The sequence below is a fragment of the Nestor notabilis genome, unplaced genomic scaffold (genome assembly GCF_000696875.1).
Source record: "Nestor notabilis isolate BGI_N333 unplaced genomic scaffold, ASM69687v1 scaffold7844, whole genome shotgun sequence".
NCBI lineage: Eukaryota > Metazoa > Chordata > Aves > Psittaciformes > Psittacidae > Nestor > Nestor notabilis.
The window spans coordinates 36,780-50,424 of record NW_009924225.1 but is presented as its reverse complement, the minus strand read 5'-3'; the positions used below and the strand labels follow the sequence as shown (position 1 = coordinate 50,424).

The following is a 13,645-nucleotide window of genomic DNA, read 5'->3' as shown; positions in this document are numbered from 1 at the left end:
TCCCTACATAAACTGGTCAATAGGTTACATATAAAAATATCAAATTCATGTTCAAAGGTGTGGGTTCATATAAGAAGGAGACTCGTGCAGTTATACACACAGACATACCCAGTGAACATAAAAAGGAAAAATACCCACACAAATCCTACAAACTTAGCTGAGCAGTTAAAGTTCTCAAAAATGAGAAATTCAAGAATCAAATTTATTAGAGAGGCAATAGGTAAGTTATTTTGGTAGATCTGCCCTATTATATTGTCATGAGTCCCAAACTCAAACCAACAACTAATTCTCAATCATCTTCTCATTTACTCGTTATATGGCAAGTTCATAAATGTTTCCATTAATAAGAAATCACAGCTGAGGATCACTGTACAGACCATCCAGACAACTTATGGTCTAACAACTATTTGGGGAATCCCTGTTTGATTAAAGATGTTTTGGTGATAGATGCTCTGAAACAGAGAATGTTTGATTAGATTACAAACATATCCTGAACAGGAATAAAAATAATGCTGTAATGTGCAATTCAGTAGCAATAATGTATCCTTAGGGGCAGTTTAATGTCAGCATTTCATGGCTTGTAACGGTGTGACCTCAACACTGCGCTAAGGTAGGATGTGTTTTCATTTGTTGAGTAGCGCTGTGTTTCACAGGTTGGGATGATGTCTGCAGAGAGAAGCGTAGCAACCCGAAGTGCCATAAAACAACATTCAGCATTTATTCAACACTCATGCAAAGGGGTTTTGGGACACTGGGGGAAAGTATACCATTAAGCCTTACCACCAACTTTTATGCCCTCAACAAAAGAAAAACTGCAGTGACTCAAGGAGTAAATGAGTCCTAGAGGAGGTGAAAATTAGATGTGGCCAGGATACTAGTCCTGAAAGCACAAGTTAGCATATGGAAGTTGTGACCATCTTGGGAATGCTCAGTATCCTGATATCTAAGGGTGACTCAATAATACCTGCTTGGAAAACTCTTTACAGTGGGAAGCCAACAAAAGTAATTTCAGATTAAAACATAAATACAGATCATATTGTGCCTATCTCTGCTAGCATCTGAATTTATGCTATTAGATGTTTCTGAAAGTGTAAAGGACATCAAAACTCATCTGGCAGAAAACCTTGCAGTTGTTCAATGGCAGTGCCTTCATAAATTCATTCATTATTAATGTTCTACTAACCTATTGGGACAAATGTACATTTATAAAAACCATCCCTCATTCAAAATCTGGTCCCAGGTGACCGCAAATGCTCACACTTTTTCCTGCTTTTAACTGATTCTAATCCAAACTGTTTGTATCCCAGGATTCAAGACAAAGCCCCTTTTGAAACTGTGTATATAAGAAACATGCTTTTTAATTTAAAAAGTAAAAGTCTGTTTTTCCACCCTGACTGAATTCTAATAGAGTGGAAGAGAATCTGTCCAGGGTATAGAAACACTTATTTTACAAATACTAGTTTAAAATGCTATGTCCTTTAAAAGCACAGCTGGCAAAGTGGTTCACTGAAGAGCTTCTCATCCACTTTAGGGCAAAGGCGTCTCTCTTAGCATAACGCATGGTCAGAGTGGTTTGTGTAACCGGGCTCACTCTGAACTGAAGTGCATTAGGGAATGCTCTGGTAATCGACTCCTTCTCCTAACCTGTGGTTAATAACTACAGCTACACTTAACAACAAACAAAATGAATGTTTTCAGCTCCCCTGGCTCGCTCTTGCAGACAGACGCCTGCCTGAGCATTATTTCCAAATGTCAGTAGCCCCAGTTCTTCTTCTTAATAGAGCCCTGGTCATGTGAAACTGGTTATGTGTTTACTTAAACTGTACATTACAAATCAGGATGAAGGTTTTTGGTTTGGTTTTCGTATTATTTTTTTTTCTTTGACTATGGCATGCAATTATTACAACAAAATCAAAGTACCAAAGCTGGGTGCACTGTGCAAAGTCATGTCCCGAATCACGCGAGTGCCAAAACAGGACCACATCAGGAGGAACTGCTGAGCTACTTTCTTCAAAGAGCCTTGTCTCTTGGCAGCTACCTGCAAGAAAACAGATATATCTGTCAAGGAGAAACTTTTATTTCTACCACCTAATGCAGATGAATGATGCACATATCCATCTTCTTTTTTATACTGAAAAACTATTTACCATTGCCTTTGTATTAAACTACACACTGAAAATTAAAAACAAATTAAAACAACCTTAGACAGAACAACATCTTGTCGCCATATACTACCTTCAGAAAGAGGAAATCATAAAGTATTATTCAACACCAGGACTGAAGGAACTGCCAAAAAATTGCTCTGACCTTCATCTTAATTACGTATATGTTCATTCTTGCTTCCTAGTCAAAGAAGCAATTTAGAATCAAGAATGCTTGATTCACACTGAAAATTTATATTAATATTGCAATTAAAGTTTATATTGAGTATAAATTTTTTGTTCCTCCATGGTTTTATTTTCATGAATTCACAGGTTCATTTTACTACGAAAAATACTTTCCAGAAAGCACACATGAGACATCAGCTCATCTTTTGGGATAGAATAGACAAGACTGAACAAAGCAGAATCCTGAATGTGAGCAGTTCTCCATGAAAACTGAGGAGATGTTACCCACTGCTGCTTTAGTCCTGTTTATTACCAATGCCTGGCTTGTTTTTTTTCCTCCTTCTGTTTTTGCTGAAAATCTATGACCTGAATAAAGCTCATAATGCACATAAGTGATTCAGGTCGTTACTCCTGCTTACCAACCTTTACAACACATCTGTCCACCATGGAATCCAGCCACTCGATGTACGACTCAATGGGGGACTGCTCCTCCAGAAGGTGATCAAACTCCTGATACACTGGCAGACAAAAAATATAGCCCCCCTTAGTACTTGGATTCCATTTTGGATGAAAGAGAAACAAAACACAAAAAGCTGCTGATAACATCACAAGTTTGCTGTGGTTTTCATAATACATTGCTCAGCTACAACAAATACATCTTTCTTGGTGCTTGACCCAGTAAGTTTGCTTGGTCTCTGATCTTGTTTCTACTGAAAGTGATGGAGTCATTGGAAGTGGTATTTTAATGTGAGCAAATCACAACCTACTGTTTAAAGTTAAGCTTTTGATTTAAGCTTCAGCTGTCCAGTGTGCCCGGAAGTGAAACGTTTATGGTGTTCTCTACGAAGCGTGCGAAGCTAGGCCTTGACCCTGGTGGTGAAAAAAGGTCATGCATGAAATTGATTTAGAAATGCATAAAGAATCTTCTAAGCACCAAGTGGATGAGTATTGTTGATAGGGCTCTCATCTGTATAATGCTTCAATTGCAAAATCGTGATTTAACTGCCTCAAATCATCTATTTCAAATGCCAGACACACACACAAAGAATTTCCATAAACTTCTACTTCTTCAAAACAAATTGCTACCAATGCATAAATGCCATACTTAATTTATCAAGAAATGTTTCAGAAAGCAACCTGCATACTTTTAAACCTCTCCCAAGTATACATATTTGTATTTTAATACAGAAGGTTAAAACAACCAAGTAATTCAACTGCAGCTCTTAAAACTGCAGGTCTCTAGTTTATTGTGAGAATCAGTGGCTGGAAGACAAAGATTCATGTGCTTTGACACCTTAAGAAATTATTCTTCAGTTCGGCCAAGATAAAAGACCCAGTAAAGTCAAGAAGAAAGATACTTTCTACCTGCTGTGTTACAGGATGATGTCAATGTGCTATGCATTTCCATTTATGTTTCGTTATAAATAACAGGGGGAAAGAATTTCCCACCATAGGAAAGATAGTGAGGGAGGTAGAGAAGGCAAAGCTTAGAGATAATAGCTGGAGAAGTGAGCCATAGAGGCTGACAATAATGCAAAGAATAAGCTCCCTGGTCTCTTGAGTTGGATCAGCAAGATTGGAATGCATTTGCTTCACACCTGACTATAACTTTGTTAACTTAGGTTTGCAAAAAGGCCGGATGTCAGAAACATTATCTGGGGAAGAAGGAAAATAATGATGTTTGGGCCAACCTTATCTTGTTTCATTGTTTTGTTGAATGGGCAACCTCCCTTTATTCAGAACAGGATCACCAAGATATCTAAATTTTGTCTCTGTACCTGAATATTGAGCTGGAAAAAACCCTGCCTGATACAACAAATTAAGTAATTCATGTGCTGTGCAATGAAGGGAGTAAGAGGGGAAAAACAATTCAGTTGCCTGCTTTGCTGCTGGAGCAATGCAACTGTGTGCAATCTGAGGTAAGTAACTGTTTAGCTTTTAAAGACCATTTAAACTGCCTCAGCAGGATCTGAGAAAGAGGGAGGAAAGAAAAAACCATGTCAGAGACAGCTATCATAGCAGAACAGGAAAGAGGTTGTCCTATACCCAGTGATTTTAATCTGTTTCTCTCAAAGCTTGCTTGTAGGCTGACAACCAATTATTTTGTTTTTCCAGTTACAGTAGCTGGAAATTGCACTTTCATGATTATTAATACCAAGAATGTGAAAGCAGCCCTTAACTCCATGTCACGTGAGTCATAAGGAGTATGATCTTTCAAAAGATCTTTGGCCAAGTAGAATAAACATCAAAGAAGGGGAAAACCCCCACCATCTAAGTTCTAGAGTAATCTCTCTGTGTATCTGCACACCTCGGTGGAATCCCATCTCATGATGAACATTCATATTAGGTTACCATTTCTGAGCAGCTGCTTACTGGACTACACAGGCAAATAGGGCAAAAGATATTCAAATACATTAGCATTGAGGAAAATTCCATTTGATTTTATTACATTTCAGTTTGTACTTAAATAGTTAGCACATATACAGAAAGCTTTCCTAAACAATAAGTATTTTCTGAACACAAGTCAAAACTGTTGCTGCTCCTAGGGTTGTTCACTTTAAGAACTCCTTTGCCAGCAGGAGGATGTTGGGTAGATATTGAAAACGTAAGATAACTGAAGGATGTACCCAGCTTCTGGACTCCAGTCTTACTATATGCTACCTGTTGCCACATCAAGATTCCATCTCCTCAAAAGGGGAGAAAGCCACATCAGGAAATGAATCAAGGGTTAAGAATGAGAGGAAAGAATATCAAACACCTCTTGCTGGAAAACAGGTAACAGAGAATACGAGGCCAGTCCCTAAACTGGGGAGAATATTTTTAGTGTTAGCACAGTGGGATAAGTGCCAAAGTCAATCTGGCAGGGTCCAGTGTACATGTGAAGGTGTCACCCCTCCTCTTCCCAGCAACTGACAGAAAGTGTAACCCTACAAGCAAACCTACCCTCTCAGGCCTCCCACGAGTGGTTGCCCTGGTTGCTCCCCATTAAGGCTGGTTCTGGATAAAAGATGACTGGCCTTCCTCAAGTGAGAGATGGTAATACAACAGGCGGGTTCACAGGGAAGTGAGGTTATGAACGATGCTAAAGACAAAGCTGGTCAACCCCGGTGCCTCAGAGGGACAAACTCAGTGTGCTCAGGGTTACACCTAAACTTACAACCCTGCACGCTTGCTGGACAGTGCAATTTAAATTTTAAATTTGCAGAAGATCTTTGACTCTAAAACCAATTTGCCAACATCTCCAAAGTCACTTTTCAGTTCACGCCCTTCACTTTACTAGGCAGACTCTAAATCAGCCAGCGAGCTTGCTTGATATGGGACTTCTGCTTACTCATATAAGTTCAGGGTGAAAGCTTACCCCATGAAATATTGTTTATGAAAACACACATAGACCTTTTCATAAATAAAATTTACAAATACACAGTGTCAAAGCCATTAAAAAGGCAACTCTCCTGCATTTCTACAGCAGATTCAATGGTTTAAGTGATAGATTTAGTTTGCTCAGGTTTATGGAAAAAAATACTCCTGAATTTGGGTACAAGTTTTGTGCCATCAGCTGTTCTGGATGCTAGAAAAGAACTCATTAATGGAAGAGTGCCCAGATCTGTGCCTCAAAACATAAGACCTTGACAGGGCTTTGGCTTACACTTCGTTAAATATCTGTATTTATCTTAAGACTCAAACCAAACCAGTGGCTGTAGAAACAGTGTTACTGTCACTGAGCTTTGTTTCCAGGAGGAAACCAAGCTAACCTGGCTTTATCTGAGGGTTCTGCTCTTACATTGTATGATGAGTTTTCTGTGTTCGTCCCGTGAGTCCTCCATGGTATAGAGGGTTTGTTTGGTAATGCTATTCAGATCCACATTCCTCCAGTCTTCCAGCATTTGAAATGTGATGTCTGCGCTGTGGATCACCGTTCTTGATGCCTGTAATCCAATCCAATCTATTCATTAGTTCATGGTTTATTAGGTTAAAAATAGACTTTATCCCCTTTTACGCTTCCTTAGCTAGGCTCACTAAGTTGATTCTCCTCAGGGACCCCCACCCACCAACTTGATGTCTTATGGACGTTACAAGGCCCTCTAATCACAGAGAACTCCCAAATCATTTTGCCTACTAAAATCAGGTGCAAGTATTGTGATTGCATCCACCACAAACCCTGATGAACAACCCTAATCTGGTGATGCTATTGCTAGACGCTCAGTCTCTAATAGCTGTGCTGGTTTTCTTCACCAGCTTCAGTTCAAAACCAAAATGCAACAGGAAAAATCAAGCCAAAGCCAAATCCCACTCAGGTTTTCATCCTCCCCCTCTCCCAAACTATGAAAACTCTCATTCTTCCCTCAGCTACATGAAAAGGTTAAAGCTCATTTGTCTCCACATCACATTTGCTTCTTGGTTGGTCAAGATGGGGGTCTGCTGTGGATAATGGGGAAGATGGACTGGGACACAAAGTCATGGTCATTTAACATACACCAGGTCTCTGGAAGTTAAGCAGAGATGATAACCCACACTAAGGTTATCAGCCTCCCCAGGGACATGATGTATTTGAAGATTCCTTCATGTAAGTACACTGTATCATCCCAGGTCTGAGGAAGACAGTTGTGGCCTCTGTATCTTGATTTCCTCTGAATCCCTATGGACCTCCAAAGCTCAGTGATGATCCACCATGTTTGTAGAAAGGTAGCACTGGTATCACTGCCTTCACCATTAAAATAATGGAGGAAGAAATTTATGAAGAAGTCCTTGCAGGAGTGTTTTTCCCTCAGAGCTTCTTCCTGTGGACTTCAGCACTCACAGGAGTAAGCTGGGGTGTTGGGTACACTTCCAAAAGTGGAGCTTTCAGTGTGACAGAGAATACAAACTGTCTGCTCCAATACATGAGTGAAACATCCATTAACTCAATACATTCTTCCCCTTTGTATACTACACAGAGTTTGGCCTTATGACTTTTTGATAGGCAATTGTGATCTAAACTAACTGGTGAAAAACAAACACTTCACGTGCTCTGATTGCAAGACTATTTCTGTTTAAAACCTCAACAGTTCAACTGTTTTGGTTTTTACTGATTTGCATGATTTATAATATACAATTAGCCTTGGAATTTCCTGTCAGACATACAGAAACTTTTCTTACTTTGCAATTGGCCTAATACTACCTGCTCTGAAATCAATGGAATGTTTCTCATTTATTTCCTGGAAAAGAACCATCTCTTCAAATCAAATAATAATTTTCTCTCATAAAAGCACCCTGCTGAATTTAATCATCAGGGGTTGCCAGTTGTCTAGAAAAGCATTTTTTGTTGATTGATTTTGTAAAGGTGGTCATGATAAATGTTGGAGACACACTGCTTAACACGATCTCTTCCTCTTTGAGTGAAGTCCAGCCTACCAATTCATAAAATTATTTGAAAAGTCAGTAAAAATGGCATTCAGCAAACTTGAGTAACTGAAATATTTACTTGGCAGAGATGATTTAGTGATGTCTGACGACGGAGTATTTGTGAGAATCTTCTGGACACTGCAGGAAAGAAGAGATACATATTTACATACTGTGCTAAGTAAAGAAAATTACTTCTGAAATTACTGAATTAAAACAAGAACCAGAAAAACATATCCAATTTCTTATATACAGTTGTGACTACATGAAGTTCATTCAAATAGCTCAGATATAACCGTGTTTAAACCTTGACCTAAAACCTTAAATCTGGATGTTCAATCAGTTTTACAGAGGCGTATTACAGCGATGATTTATAGATGCTGTGAATAATGAGATGACAAGAGAAATGTTGAGGACAATGGAAGAGCTTTGCTTGTTCAGCATAGCAAATTTTCTTTTGGTACACAAAGGAACTGAATACCAGAAAGAACGATTTAATAGAAAGAAAAATGTTGGTATAAGAACAAGTGGGCATAAAATAATGACAGATACATTATGTGTGGAAATCAGAAAAGGTTTCTAAGTGTTAATGCAAACAAGTTTTGGAAGAGTCTTTTGACTAGACCCTGAGAAGCTAATATCTGATACAGTTTCAAGTAGAATTTGATCAAAGTTTCTGAAAGAGGTTACATGACATACTAATATTCTATGGGGTAAGATGCCCGGGAGGTACTTGCTGATCATCTGCTCTTATTTTAGCTTTTTCCAAGGACCTTCTATTAAGGTTATTTCCTAAACTTGGAAAATGAACTTAAAATGTTATCCTGTCCACCTTTTGTCTGAAATCTGTGACTTGGGAAATGCAAACATGACCAAGGCTTGCAATTACTCCTGTCAGTACCTCCATTGGCTGCCTGCACTATCACAAATTCTGATGAGGAGGGAACAATTGCAGAAGCAATAAAGGCTCATGTAAAAGGTCGGATCCACTCAAGTTTTCTCTTACACTAAAATAGCCAAAGACTTGCAGATCTATCCAAACAAGCCTTAGATGTGGCCACAGAGCAGATTTTCCCTGTGTACTCTACACAGAGGCAGTTAAGGCATACAGATGGAGAATGACTAGAAAGTGTGTAGCCCATCTCTTTCTCTCTCCCTCTAAGATCGGAAAAGATTTTGCTGTTGCAGATTCTCAATATTTTTGAGATGTGATAAAACATATTCTCAGTTCTGAACTTGTGTAACTTTTAAAACAAATCGGTAAACAATGCAAAACCCCCCTAAAATTAGTTGTTCCAGCTTACAATCTGACTGTTCTCAGTAAAATATACACCTAATTTTCCACGCTGATCAAAATAGTTAATCCTTCTCCTAAATTAGTTTTTTTTTTTCCCCCCCCTTTAACTTTGTGGTGTGGAATTTAGTGCTCATGAAAGGCAAAGAATTGAGAGCCATGAAATAAAGCAGGCTTTATCAATAGGTGATGTGCACTGCAGGCATCTACAAAGCACATCTGAAAAGGACTAGTGCCCTTTCCTGTGGTGACAGGGTAATTTGATCTCCTTCATTTTTAACTCTGGCACTTTTTTCAGTAAGGGCCTCAAGCTGTATTCAAATTGTGCTAGACTAAAGGTTTGTTTAATAATTTTCTTTGCCCAATATTATCACTAATGCTTACTTACTATCAGCAAAATTAATTTTGTATCAGAATCCACAAGAAAGAAATAGCAAATCACCTCTTTCTGAGCAGTGGCTCATTTTACTAAATGAAATTGGTTCTTAAGAGCAAGTGGAGACTGTAAGTGAATATAAGATTTATAATGCTGACAGGTTTTAATTCCAAAAAGAACACTAGTCTCACTTCCAATTAATTTGTAAGCAATAAGCACTATATACATCCCAGGTTAATAGGAGAAAGACTGGATAATACATACATTCAAATTTGATATTTCGTAGGTTTTCTGGTAAATCGTGGAGAGCTACTTTCAGCCACTCATCCAGTTGCTTTGCAAACTTCCGGATCACCTGTGTCAAACTGAAAAATCACTACATCAGAACATGTTTACCCTGTGCTTTATGCTATAAAATCTGTGAACATGTGAAGACTATGAGTCAATTATTTACAACTCACTATTATGCAGAGTTGCTGACATATTTTGGTTTGTAGGTGCGAAGAGAAACTTCTGAAAACATTTGCAGGAAAAGGAAGACACATCATCATATTCAAAATCTCACAAATAATGAAATTTTCTGTATTGCAGTGCTTTGATGCATACAAACAGTATTCTTAGCTTGAAATAAAATCATTCCCACTCTGTACAAACATAAACACATAAAGTCACAACTGTTTAAAGAAGACAATAGATGAAGCTTTGGATCTCAGCTCGTTTATGCCCATGTTTATACAGATGTACAAGGATGTGCAAGTGAAGCAACAAGTAGCTATGCTGCAGGCTGGAGCCAGTGAGCGGGTGATGATGGTGGGGAGGAATTTCCAGGCCAAACCCACACAGATGGGGGAAGTGGGGGTGGAACAGGAGCTGCCTGCTTAGCTCTGCACAGGACAGGAACCTTCCCAGACAAGTGCGATTTCTCTCTTCTCCCTTACTACCCTGTCCTGACTGCTCCATCATCTCCTGCTAAACTTGGTAGGCTGTGCATTCTGCCCTTCTTCTTGGAATTGCTCAATATAAAATGACAGTGTCCAGGAACAGTTGCAGGGTGTTGTGCAGGGGACCCTAACAGTTGGTTCTGCCAGGCTGAGTAGCAATACTTGAGACACACAAATTAGAGAGGAAAGATGCAAGGAACGTTGCCTCTTTCAGCCAGGCAGCTTTTTCTGTTTGTACACCTAACACGTTGCACTGAGAACAGAGCTGGTAAAATAAACATGGCCATAGGACTGCTCTCCTCCGTGCAGACACCTTAAGAGGACAGGGGATGGATGATAACTACTGCGCCCACTAAAAAGCGGCTTTTCTGTACAGCCAATATTTGTTCCCAGGAAGACCCTCACAGGATTCTGGCTGAGTCAGCAAGATTTACTTCAGGAGCTTCCATTGCAATGAGACCCTTCTTCACCCCCTCCAGTGCAGGCTATGGCTTAATAGCCACAATCTGGCCCTTTATATGCATTACAAAAGTCTATATTCACACTCAAGTCTCTCCTTATTTGCTATGAAAGAACTAAGCAGCTTGAGAAAAGGACTGCTGTTCTGTTTAATCCTTCAAGTGAAATAGACTGGGAGGGGGGGTGAGGTGCAAAGCTTGTAAAAATGTACATGTCTTATCAAGCAAAGCCCATGCTTATAACAGGTTTCTTGTGGAAAAAAAATACTTTGCCTGCACTTTAGCCATCACGCAGTGTGCATAGGAGAGCAGAACAACATCTTGAAAACATTCACCATGATTAGGGACACCTTTAAAATCTTGAGGACCAAATACACAGCACCATTAGGAAACTCCTAGAGCAATATTCCTAATGAATTACTCAACCTCAGGAACACATCAGTCAAATAATACTAGTGGTGTACACATGTATTTAGAAAAATACCAGTTTCCTGATGCTCATACTGGGAAAACCAAAGGGTAAAACAGGTTGACTGCACTCAGTGATTACACTTTTTGCTATGAACTGTTGATCTCTGTCCTGCTTTACCTATATAAACAAGAATTCTTGGACTCACATGAGCTCCAGGTAGGAAGAGAAGAGCTGAGATGTGCCACATGGATTGAAAAAGTGAATTTATCTTTGAAACAAGAGGCAAATGCTTCCTAGTATTATTAAAGTGATCATAAAATAAACGTGCATCTGGTCTTCATAGGATAGTATTTAAATTAAACCAGCTTGCCCAAGACTTCACAAGCATGATGTTCATGTTTTATACTCCTGGCAAACAGAATAACATAGGGTTCCAAGAGTATGTACAGAGACAAATGCTTAGGTTGCAATGCCTAAATATGCATGTAAGTATTAATAAAAGGAGCAGCCAGGCCAGCTCCTCTTGTCACTGTAATTCAGGTTATTACATTATTATCCCAGAGTAGCAGAAAAGTGTTTGAGTGTCCAGAAGACAGTGTGACACTCTGCAGCCTGCAGACTTCTGACTTTCCCTGAATACAAGTCTTGTTAAAATCAGAATTTTTCTTCAGGAACACGTCAGGACTTCAACTCCTTTGAACTGACATCGTGAATTAAATTCAGGAAACTGATGGCAGCAAGCAGATTTCTGAGAACTGGTGCCATTCTGGAAGAAAAGACATACAGCAAAGCCAGCTGAGGTAGACGTGGTCAGTGCTGCTAGCTATACTGACCTGTCAGGTAATGCTTGTAGTACTGTTGGCATCAAAACTCCAGAAATTGCTTTGTACAGAATTGAATCACAAACTCCCACTATATTCACTACAGTTGAAGAACCCAACACAGGCAGCATATGAGGAGGCATCCCTTGCCAAAAGTGCAGAAGAAAACTTTGAACCTGCAATCACGAGAAGAAGCAGGGATGTTCAAATTAAAAAAATCAAAGGCCACAAATACCATTTTCTTTAAACAATCCTGCTTACATAGCATTTGTTTCAGCCCCAGGTGTGGACTGACGGTGTATAATGCAGGCAAGGCATAGCCCTTAACTAGACAGGCTTATACTGTAACACAGCACACAATGGGATAATCAACCAAAGGGCGAGGGGACACTCTGAGTTGGTGCCAGGGTGTCCTTGTGTTACTACAGTAGAGAGACCCATGAGAACCACCGTATTTTTACCTTCCATCAGTGGCTGGTGAGTGTAACTCTTTGGCTTCCACATGTCAAGCCTTTTTCTCTCTCTTTGCTCTCTGTCCCTGTATACAAAGGAATGCAATCTAGGGCTTGGTGTAGGGAGGGAGAGAAGGATAGCACATGGCTTAAAGAGGTAAATATGCCATTTTCTGTCTTCATTTTGGAAAGAAACACTACACTTTTGGATTTCTTCTTTCCTCCATTATGAAGGAAAAAGGAGAAAGAATGGAGAGAGACAAAAAAGAAAACGGGGAGGAGACTTCAGACACAGCAAAATATACCTCTGAAAATTTTCATTTAGGAAATAAAGGTGTTACTCAGTGAATGATATGGTCAATTCTAGAGGAGTCAGAACACTGGCATTCATAAATGATAACCTTCTGCACGCAATCTGTGCTGAAATAAGTAATTGGACCAGGTGCAGTAAAGAATATTTGCCATTTATATATTGTTGCTGCTTATCCCCTTCCCCACTACAGATTCTGACTCATTCCCTAATAAAATATAACATCTTGCTCTTGAGAAAGTATTCTGACACTCATCCAGCAACATTTCCTAAATATGTGTCACGTATTTCTTACATGAAAACATCTAGACTGGGTACAATGACTTAAAATTGCTTCAGCTTTAAACCAAAAGAGTGTGAGAATTAAACATTGAGAGGAAGAAATGCAGGGAATCTCTTGCTGTTGTTCAGAAGGCAGAATCAAAAGACTCATTTCCTTTGATTTTTTTCTGGGACCTGGATATCATATTTGAATCAGGCCCTCAGCATCTCTACAGTCAGATTTGTTTTCCTGAACTAGAGGGCTTCTCCACATGGAATATAAAACTGATTGCATTCCAGTAATGTTTTATTTTTCAGCTCTAATTGCACTCACTGCCAGAAAACTCTCAGGTTCAGTTGAATGTGTAGCAGGTACAAACGTTGTCCATTTCTGATGGATGGTATCAACTGCTGAGCAGTGTTTGTGTTCCTAGCTGCACTGCAGTACAACTGAGCAACCAGAGACCTCAGTACAGCTTTCTGGGATATCTGGGATGTTACAGGCATCCCACCACCCTGCACCATTGTTAATAGGCCAGCAGACACCACCATTTTGGTTGTGGCACCTGCCCTGGGTTTGTGCTGAACAGTCAGAAGGATTCCTTCAGACAGAG

The 13,645-nt window shown here is 39.5% G+C and overlaps 1 protein-coding gene across 1 annotated transcript in view; it reads right to left on the bottom strand.

Annotated features, from left to right (window-relative positions):
• RFX4 (regulatory factor X, 4 (influences HLA class II expression)) overlaps positions 1–13,645 on the bottom strand; it is a gene marked incomplete at its 5' end in the record, with an annotated part of 70,292 nt that overhangs the window by 25,935 nt on the left and 30,712 nt on the right. Inside the window, 6 exons of the mRNA XM_010012516.1 lie at positions 1,921–2,038; positions 2,751–2,845; positions 6,109–6,253; positions 7,789–7,847; positions 9,641–9,741; positions 12,021–12,184. Coding sequence (XP_010010818.1) covers positions 1,921–2,038; positions 2,751–2,845; positions 6,109–6,253; positions 7,789–7,847; positions 9,641–9,741; positions 12,021–12,184 — 682 coding nt within the window. The remainder of the gene's footprint in view (positions 1–1,920; positions 2,039–2,750; positions 2,846–6,108; positions 6,254–7,788; positions 7,848–9,640; positions 9,742–12,020; positions 12,185–13,645) is intronic.